General features: G+C 46.1%; 1 protein-coding gene across 2 annotated transcripts; it reads left to right on the top strand.

The window, feature by feature from the left end:
- Positions 1-3,934: 3,934 nt before the first annotated feature.
- On the top strand, positions 3,935-8,804 carry LOC113218090 (sorting nexin-8). Of its 2 annotated transcripts, none has more exons than XM_052275291.1 (11): positions 3,935-3,955; positions 4,520-4,641; positions 4,751-4,883; positions 4,968-5,161; positions 5,238-5,358; positions 5,459-5,661; positions 5,783-5,904; positions 5,978-6,112; positions 6,206-6,419; positions 6,512-6,700; positions 6,891-8,804. In XM_052275291.1, exons 2-11 carry the CDS (start codon positions 4,588-4,590, stop codon positions 6,957-6,959), a joined length of 1,434 nt encoding a protein of 477 aa, XP_052131251.1. In that variant the 5' UTR covers positions 3,935-3,955; positions 4,520-4,587; the 3' UTR covers positions 6,960-8,804. The 2 variants fall into 2 exon arrangements, with proteins under 2 accessions (XP_052131251.1, XP_026294069.1); XM_026438284.2 differs by lacking the exon at positions 3,935-3,955 and adding an exon at positions 4,003-4,198.
- Positions 8,805-10,262: the final 1,458 nt, after the last annotated feature.

The following is a 10,262-nucleotide window of genomic DNA, read 5'->3' on the forward strand; positions in this document are numbered from 1 at the left end:
CGCCCCGCTCCGCGGCCCGCGGCCCCGCCCCGCCCGCTCTCCCTACACCTACCTCAGCCCCCGCCGTCGCTGCCTGCCCGTCGAGCCTCGTCGGGGACTTTGCCTTTACCCACGTTTCCTCTGAATCTCCTTTAACACCATCATCATCGCCATTCTCTATTCTTCCGCTTTCTTACCCGCACGCTAGTAGTGTCAACTCTCTTTTCCTCGTTTCGTTCTCCTCTTGCCTCGCATCTCAGTCACTTCAAAAAAAGGAAATGAAAAATGCGTGAGATTATTGATTACCTTTAGGGATCACACTGATCAGCTAGTAAAGCTACGTCGGTAAATTCAACCATCCGGATTGTTCCGTCTTCTATTATTTAGGTTTTCATTGAGAATTTTTGAACTGTTTTTGGACGGGTCGATTCAGTTTTACTCAACAAGTGATTTATTTTGCTTGAAAAACAAAACAAAACAACAAAAGCATCTGCTTATTCACAGTCTTCTTTAACTTCATGTATGCCTCAAGTCGTCAAATAACGTTCTAGCTTGAGCAGCCTCTCTCATGCTTCTTCGATTGCCGTTTCATCAGTATTTTCCCGCCAGTTCCTTCCAGAACGTCTTGCCAACATGCCAAGATCAACACTCAGTCGATTTTTCGAGTATTTTAGTTTTGTTTGACTTTTGGATTCCGTTAAATTCCGTTACTATTCGTTTTTTAAAAAATATCCTTCTATAAATCGTCCATTTTCCGTGTTATTTGTGCCTATATTTTCGCCCGCTAAGGTGGTGAAACCTACATCGTCTGCTTGTGTTGACACTTGTTCTGTGACTGCGAGGAGGATAGGAGTTTGCGTTGTTGTGTCGCCCTAAAGTGTCAAAGCTTTTTGAATCTATTTTAGTTCTGAAAATTTTATTGGCAAATAAATTGCTGTGTCATTAAATATGGGGAACACTTGGTTCTTCAACTTCACTCCTCCCTTGATGACCATGATTCTTTTAATATCGCTCCTGAATAGTTTACTTGCACCGGTTTCCTCCGAGAGGTTAGAAACCCCAAAGTTGTGTTATTGAATGTTTTAGGAAACTGTCCATAATAATGATTTTTCTCTAATAGGATCGGTAGAACCCAGCCCCATATTGCTGGCTTAGTCCTGGCAAGATGTGGAAGTAAAGGGATTCCCATGAAAAACCTAGCTAAAATTGGGGCTGATTCTCTTCTACGTAGGACTATCAAAACTCTTCAATTTTCTACAAGTATGAATTGTTGCACCCTACCAATTTGTACACACTTTATATAACTATTGTGAAGTTTTATTTCTTGGAATGTTACATCCAGGATTAAGCTCAATTTGGGTTGCTACGGATTGTAATACTATTGCAGAAGAAGCTCTTCTGTCCGGAGCTTTGGTATTTAAACGCTCACCTCAGAGTGCAACGGATACTGCTCCATCAATAATAGCAGTCAAGGAATTCTTGTCTTTCAATCCAGGTAGTTTACAAAATCTATTTCAACCACATACTTGTGTCACATATTCTAATGTTTAATTTGGCTTTCTTTTAGACGTTGAAGTTGTAGCTTTGTTCCAATGCACCTCCCCTTTTCTGGCACATCCTTTCATCCATTCAGCGATATCCTTAGTACACCAAGGTTATGAATCAGTTTTCTCAGTCACTCGCCAGTTCAAATTAAGATGGAATATAAATCTAGGTGCGGTAAAATGAATACATCATGTACTGTTATCACTTCATCCAGTTTACTCGACTGAAACTCATTTTGTGTAATTTGCCTCAGCTGGACACGCAAGCGCTGCCAATTTTGATCCAGAGCACAGACCCAGAAGACAGGACTGGAGCGGTGAATTAGTTGAGAACGGAATGTTTTACTTTGTATCCAGACGCCTCGTTCTCGGTGGCCTTCTTCAGGGTGGAAGGTGAGTGCCCTCCTATCCCAGCGACCGAGCCAGCGCCGCCGCCGCCCACCCATGCGCCCACCACCGCTGCCGCACCGCCGCTCGCTGGTGCGCGTTGGGCTGCCTACCGGTCGGGCGCGCGGCCCGCCGGCGTGCCGTTTGGGCTGCGTGCGTCTGTGCCCTCCAGGCGCCACCTCCACCTCCAGTAGTATGCTGGCCTCGATTAATTGCGCTTCCAGGAGGTGCCGACCGGCGCGGCGGCGGTGAGCTGTGGGAAAACGAACGCGATGATTGAGTGAATCCCCCCCACGTCTGCAGCTCTCGGGCCGTTCCCATGGGGCTCCAGAGCATGGAGTAGCATGCGGCCGCTGCCGGCCCCATTTTGCAATTCTCATGGGGGTCCCCCTATGGGAAGGCCCCTCCACCTCCACCTGCAACCCCACCGCCCCCGCTCCTCCATCAGAGCTGCGACTGCGTTGAGGTGGACGGGTTCGGTTCCCCCCTTCCCGCCCCCGCCGCCCGTCTCCCCTTGCTGTCTGTCCCGTCCGTCCCCTTACGCCGAGGATTGCTTTCTCGCCGGTTGTTTCCGGAATTCACCGGCTGACTTTGAGGACTCAGGCGTAAGGAACGCCGGTGGTGGTGTGGTCGGTGGTTGGTGTCGGCCGGCGTGTCTCGCTGGATGGGGGCGGGACGGGACGGCATACGGCTGACGTGCGTTTGGCGAAAATCCAGGAGGAGCAGTGTGTCATAGTGAACGAAATCACCTCGCTGCGTGTAGGTAATACCCGTTTTAACAGATAAACAGACAAAATTCACTATGTATCACACACACACTGACACACACGCACACACACACTCATACTCACGTACACGCGCGGCCTTGCGGTCTCGCCATGCGCATTCCGTGTAATGTGTATGTATGTACTTCGCTTTGGCTAAACCATTCCGCACGGCTTTCCCAAGGCTATCTCGTTTTTTCCCCTCTTTTCTTTTTCTTCTCTCCGCCGCCCCCCCCCCCCCTCCCCCTCTTCCCCGCGGTTCCTATTATTCCCGCACCGGCCGGCTCGCTTGTCCACGCGCTGATACGCGTCGTCGTGTTCGGTACCCGGGGTACCTCACCTCGGCGAGGTGACCTCGCGGCCTCCGCCCGGCCCGACCCGACCCGACCCGGCATCTCGCCGCGCCCGCGCGCCCTCCACGACCGCTCGGTCTATCCCTCCCATTTTGTCGGCCCGCCTGGGGGGCCTGGCCTTATCCCGCCCCCGCACAACCAACCAAGTACAACCCGAGACGTGATTTGAGCTTGAGCCGAGGCAACACTCCCGGTTCACAGCTGCTGCATACCCAATCCCAGTTTAAGGCCAACCTCTTAAGGGGACTTCCCTGCTCCTGCCCGGGACCGGTGGCGCCAGGCCTATAGTTTTGACAGATTCCTAAAAACAAAATATTTCTTACAATTTTTTTGGTCGACCCCATATCTCACTCCTAGCCGGCTCCCGGGGATCTATAGCCGTTAGGCGTCGACACGACCATTAAGCTCTCGAGTGGTGGCGCCTGATATGGTGCACCGGCTGATGCACGCCTGCTGTCTGCACGCCGCGCTAGACCAGCTAGACGCATCCCCCCATTGCGTCTGGCCACCACAGAGGCTCAGCCTCTTAAACGCGGTTCCGCAACACCTTGACGCGATGTGGTTTACATGTACAGTATGACCAAGACCTCGCCTGGTTGGCGCAGACCGATCATCGTATCTGTGTGGTGCCGGGGGTCTTTCGAGATAAATGCTGCCCGTCGTCTCGCCGCAGTTATTTGGCTCTTTAACGTCATTTCGTTTTCTTCTTCGCCGCTGTAGGATCGGCGTGGTGGAGATCCCCAGTAACTGCAGCCTGGAAATCGACACCCAGGCGGACTTGGACGTGGCCGTCTCCCTTTGGAACGGTCTTGTCCGGCGCGGCGGCCGTGGTGGTGGTGGTGGAGGAGGCAGTGGCGGCGGCGGCAGCCGATGCTGATGCTCTGCTGTCTCTTTGAGGTGTCAAACATGGCGACCGACCTGGCAAACGGTAAGTGTTTGTCTTCGTGACAATATTGAATGGCTCTGCTTCTGGCCGTGCTATGGCACAGTGCTGTCGCCTACAGTGTTCTTTTGCCCTCCCGAATTGTTCCCTTTATTGTTTATGTTAGTGGCATTCGGTTTAAAGCGTATTTTTACGATTGTAAACAAGAGAGAGGGGGGAGGGGGGTCTTGTCAATCTCCAAAACCTGTTGATCTTAAGCCTTGCTATTCGGTGACTTGTTGCACATGTGTGAGTAAACTTTATCTTATTTTGGTTGTTTCTCTATCGTTGATAAGATTTTAAATCTGTGCCAAAAATTATGAGTTCCCTTTCATTCAGTAATCCCTTCACAAAGGCCTGTCAGTATGTCATCTCTCATGCACTAGTGGACATCCTTTATCAATTATTTTTCCCTGTCAAAGAAAATTTGAAATAGTGATTGAAGTTTAGTAATCTGATCACTTTTGCTGCTAGTAGAGGTTATGTTTGTTGGTTTCCTTGTTTCTTGTTTGGAAACCCTATGATATATTATCTATAACCTATTGATTTCCTATTTTCCATGATTTTCAGGTACGATCCCTTCATTCTATCGAGATGTTTATGATTTGTGCTCAGTCGCCGACAGTGTTAGCAAGGAAATGTTCACTCGCCTCCTTGTTAAATCGGGTCTTCCTCAGCAGAAACTTAGCCAGGTAACTGGTTTAATGTGGTTTTATTTTCTTTGTGTTTTCAAGAAGTGATTTAGCTTCCTAACTTTTATTTTATCATGTGTTCATTAAAATATTATTTTTTATTTGGTAGATATGGGAACTCATGGAAGCCAAACAGGGCTCTCTGTCAAGGACATCACTTTACAAAGCGCTAGCGCTTGTTGCTTGGGCTCAGCAGGGCAAAGAACTCAGTGTAAAGCTTCTGGATAACTTTTCTGGGGATGGTAAGTTTTTCTCTGTTTTTATTTGATCAAAGTTTGTTGTATAGTAAAGAATTATTGTAATGTACTCTTTCTTTCTATCTTCAGAGTATCCAGTTCCTTCATTGGGTGATCTAAGTGATCTACGTCAACTGCAGAAACAACGCCAGAGGCAATGTCACCCTGGTCACCTAGGCATGCGTTATGGTGATCTTTGCCGATTAGATACAGTAACTGTCCACCTTGTTCCAGAGAAAAAAGGCCTCTTCTTAAAACATGTTGAATACCAAGTTACAAGCAAGGTCATTATCAAATGCTAAAAAATCTCATTATTTAAAAGTGTAATAATGCTATATTAAACCATTTTGTATCATACAGAGATTTGGCACCAAAGTGCGCCGCAGATATAATGACTTCGTATCCTTGTATGATTTGCTTCTCGGAAGATTTCCATACAGGTTGATTCCAAGGCTTCCTCCAAAGAAAATGAACATTGGTTGTCAGTATTCAGATGACACAGATAATTTGTCATATTTAAAATTGAAATTGTAATCGCCAAATTTGATTAACTTTGTGTGTTTTTTTCTTGGTACGCACAGCTGATACACAATTCATTGAAGAAAGGCGTCAATGGCTCTGGCGGTGGCTCAGCCTTGTCTCACGGCACCCTGTCATCAATCAAGACCCTATACTTCAGTTTTTCTTCACATATGATGGTGATGACATCCAGCACAAAATAAGAGAAATTTTCCGTCGAGTTCCAGATGAATTTACAACATCTGAACTTGCATCAAGGGCCAAGGTAGAGTGATTATTACAATGAATTTGATTGAATTTTAACTAAATATTTTAGTAAAGTTGTTTAAACTTGAGTATGGGTCATGAATCATGAATGTGATATGACATTTCTTTTTCAATTACAGGAGCTGGTTCCTCCTGATACTCTGACTGAGTTGGCTAACAGCCGAGAACACATACGTCTCATAACTAACAGTGTTTCCAGAGTTAAACAAATAACTGATGGCCTGGCCCAGCGCTCCCAAGCGTAAGTTTCAGGACTATAATGATTTTCTCTGTTTTGTGATCACTTAATTAGTCCATCATATTGGAATTTACAGGTATGGCTCTGACATGGCTGAGCTTGGTAGCCAACTCACCCTCTTAGCTTCAGAAAATAATGGAACATCTTCTTGGGCCACGGGTGGAAATCAAATCTGGTCAGAAATGAAGAAAGGTTTCCATACAATATCAAAGTACTGTATTTCCAGTTACTTAAATGTAATAATTCATTAATCATTTAATAATACTTCTGCTAATTTACGTTGATCTCTTCCTATTTCTTTCAGGGAGCTAGGAATCCTTTCCAGTAAAGCCATGGCACAGTCTGTGCGTGAAGAGGCAGAACTATGTGCGCAGTTGAACTTATTAATGGACATTCTGTTTGCATACAGAGATTTATGTGCTCGCCATGAAAAGGGTGTCATGCAAGACCACCAAAAGGCTCATGCAAAGATGTTATCATTAAAGAAGAGACAAATGCAAGGAGTATTAAGAGGGGAGGTATGGTAACTAGTGGTAGACAATAATGTAGATAATAATGCCTGAAAGCAACAGAATTAAGGACAAAGAAAATTTTCCCTTATACTTATTAGGTGGAGTCTGTGGTTGCTCTGGAAGACAGGATGCTACAACAGGAGTCTGTTATAGCTAGTGTGGAGCTCCGAAGTGCTTACTCTCTTCATTGTATGCACATGGAAACCCAGTTAGTCCATGCCCACCTGGAGCTTTTTGCCACTGTGATCAGTGTTCTGGTGTCTGTACAAATAAGAGGCCATGCAGAGGTAGGTTTATTATTCATGTTTACTATTACTACTTCTTATTTTTAAATCTTGAAAGATCTAGCCAGTTTTGTGTTTTCTGACAGCTGCATTTATTTTTATGTTTTTGAGGGAAATATGGTATTCTACATTCTTATTGTAAATGACAATCAAAATACATATTCAAAGGCTCAAAATCCTGTTCCTTTTACAGTTGGCAGAGGTATGGAGAGCTATCCAGCCAACCATCTCCAAATGTTTACCTGAAGATGCAGAACAATGAAGTGTCTTATCAAACAATTCCTACATCAAATGACTGACATTTGTGGCATATCAGGTTAGAATTCTCAATGATTATACTGTAGTTGGTTATTTAACATATACATTTCTCATAGCCTGACCAATTAAATCAAAATTATTATACTGGTGTAGTGTAGTTTAGTGCTCGTTTCATCTGTGTGTATCTGCTTTTTGGATGCAGTGTGGGCATAAGTTTGTACCTGCTAGACTGGTCGAAGTGCCAAACTGGAGTGTTGTGAGGGATGATAAATGTATTTTGAGTCCATTAAATAACTGTAAATCGTGGTATTTCTACCAGGCACTCACCATTTTATGCACAATACCACGTAAGTGGGATAGTTTTAGTAATTGTCATTCCATTTTAACCAGAATCTTTCTCTCTTGAATTTTTTTCCATTTATTTAAATATATTTTATCTGTTGACTGAGTATGATACTTGAATGTTTATGTCTATTATTGACTACCCTATGCTAAGATAGGACAGATAAAGGAATGATGGACAAATGTAGGAGTGTATGTGATTTTTATTCAGCCTGTTTTTGAATAAGAAAGCACATACATTCATGCAGTGGAGCTGAATTAATTTAGGCAGGGGTCTGTGCAATAATCAATAATCTTGTTGGAAATATGATAGCAAACATGCTTTGAGTTTTCCCCAAGTTTTATTTTTTTGTGACTGCATTTAGATTGTTTTCCACATTAAAGTTGTGGTGTGTTCATATTGAACAGCTGTGTTGTACATATCTTCGTGTGACCTTGCTTCAGAAGTCTACATGAAGACATATATTTTTTAATAGTTTGATTCCTCTTTTATGTGGAAATATTTGGTTGGTTAATAGGGTTTATATTGTTATTTGATCTTTGTGATGATATTTGTTTGTGTTCTTGGAACTCAAACACAATTCAATGATTGTTGATAGCTGCATTTCCAGTTTAATATTTATGTTATCTGTTAAATTTAAGTGTTTCAACTTATTCTCCAAAATTACTTTAATGTTGCTTAATTTGTTTATGTTGCATGAATATTCATTGTCTATGTCTAGTCAGGTATTGGCCCTAAATACAGGGAGTACCTCTACAAACCCACTTTTCTTCGGGGGGAGATGATTGCACCACAGTAGTGAATCAAAGAAATCGGGAAGTTTAAGGAACAAACCTTTTGTTTTCACATGAATATTTTGCTGGTGAATGGAGAAAATTCTTGTGATCATGTACAATTTACATATTTTTTATTCATCAAAAACTCTTCAAAATACTGATTACTTGATTAGATTGTGTAAGCATTTGACTAAAGTACATACCGGTATTCTTTCTTCTATTGACTTGCTTTCTTAGGTTTTCCATCTCTCAAGATTCACAGTCACACTGAATGTGTTAAATCATTCTTTTCAGCCCCTCTTATGTATTTTCCATTTTGATAGGCGTCACCTTCCTATTGATGCAATTTACTCATCATTATCTGGACATCAATGTGTAGTTAGGTGGAAGACCTAAAATATCCTGAATGTAGTATTCAAGTAGAATTGCATAATTATCTGTTCAATATATTGTGGGTTATTTTTTTTTAAGTTTGGTTATGGACTTTTAGTATCTAGAGTGCATGTATGGGTAATTGTTTTCTGTTATGTAGTTGTCTGTTTCATTACAGAAAATGCATTTGGGACCACATGCATGTTTGTGTCATTTTTATTATCAGATTGTTGTAGACGGTGATATTATAGAATATTCAAAACCTTGAGAGACTTGCTGTCTACCAAGCTTTTGCCATTATTGTCATCATTTTATGCGCCGCCTTTGGTATCAATAAAATCATGAGCCTAAAACAACATTTCTGATCAGACAAACATTTTGTGGAAAAATACAGGAGAGTGGGAAAAGTCGCTCTGTGAGAAGTAGTAGAAGTAGTTCGAAAACGGTGTCGATAACTGTGACGAATCGAGGTATTTTACATCCAAAAGACGTCGCACCCATGTCGTTTTTCACCGGTCGGAGCGCGCGCGGTCCGCCGGCGCCATAAGCACTACTATAGAGGCGCCGCTGGCCGCCACGCTGTCGCGCGGACCCGTTCGGCGTCGTTTGGTCAATCGAACACATCATCATCATGATCCTGGACGGTCGGTCCGGCCGGTCAGGCCGGCGGGGCTCACGCACAGGGCGGGCGTTACTTTCTCCGGGAGCCGGCCGAGCGCGCCGCCGCCGCCGGTAGGCCGCCGCCGCAACGCCTATTGAGTAACTGAACGCTATTTGTTCTCGCCCCCGACGCAGACCGGCCGCCGGCCTGCCGCGGCGATGGCAGACTTTTCTGGTCGTAAACTAAAATAATACACGGCAGAACGGAGGGAGTAAAAAAAGAAAAGAAAAACAACAAAAACGCCCCGTCTCGTGCGGCGGGGCGGGCTCACTCATTAGCGGGCGCGGCGCGCCGGGGAGGGAAATCGCCTTCTTGAATGTGCCTTGGACGCGTGCGCGCCGCTCCAGCCGGGGAAAGAATGGCGGCGCGGCAATCGAAGACGTTTGCGCGATTCTACGCAGAATCGGTGCGCGGCGACGACGACGACCGGGACGGAGGAGTTATTAGCGAGCGAGCGCGTCCCGGCCAGGCCCGGCCCGGCCCGGCCGCCTGACCTTTGGCTCGAAATTGAAGAGTAGAGGAGGTTCAGGGAATCCTGGTTCCTGTTTACCCGGAGCCGCGCTGCCGTGGTCGCGTCGCGCTTTCCTTCATGTGCCTGCCGGGGCTGCGGGACCTGCCCCGCCCCGCCCCGCCCCGCCCGAGGGCTACGCCGCGGCTGCTGCTGGGCCTGCCGCGCCAGGGTCGGCTCGGCCCGTCGAGAGGGACGCGGCTGCAATTGCCACCGCCGCCGCTGCAGCGTTCAGAGAGGAGAAAACTGTTAAGAACCATTTTACCGGTCTCCATGCGCTTCGGTGATTGGTTACGCGTGGTGGAGAGCGCCGACGAGGAGGACGCGGGAGGGAGCGGGGCGGGGCGGGACGCGGGATCCGACCGCAAGCTTCGCCTCACGTGGCCCGGGCTGGACGCCAGCACCGCGGAGAGGAGCCACTCACTCTACAATCGCCCTCGCATTGCCGTAGAATGTGTCCCGTGGGTTTGGTTTTTTGGACACGATCCACAGCCACGCGGGCGTTGTGATGGGGGTGCTCTCCTCCAGGATAGGGATAATGCTCTCCGCCAGGATGGGGATACTCTCCGCCAGGATAGGGATGCTCTCTGTCAGGATGGGGATGCTCTACGCCAGGATGGGGGTGCTCTCCACCAGGATGGGCATGC

Source organism: Frankliniella occidentalis, unplaced genomic scaffold, assembly GCF_000697945.3.
Source record: "Frankliniella occidentalis isolate FOCC.00 unplaced genomic scaffold, Focc_3.1 Scaffold564, whole genome shotgun sequence".
Lineage (NCBI taxonomy): Eukaryota > Metazoa > Arthropoda > Insecta > Thysanoptera > Thripidae > Frankliniella > Frankliniella occidentalis.

What these genes read in the sequence shown, in the direction of transcription:
- LOC113218090 (XM_026438284.2), top strand. An exon ending in GGTTTCCATACAATATCAAA is followed by an intron (nt 6,113 to 6,205) that starts GTACTGTATTTC and finishes TATTTCTTTCAG; the next exon opens with GGAGCTAGGAATCCTTTCCA. An exon ending in AAGGAGTATTAAGAGGGGAG is followed by an intron (nt 6,420 to 6,511) that starts GTATGGTAACTA and finishes TATACTTATTAG; the next exon opens with GTGGAGTCTGTGGTTGCTCT.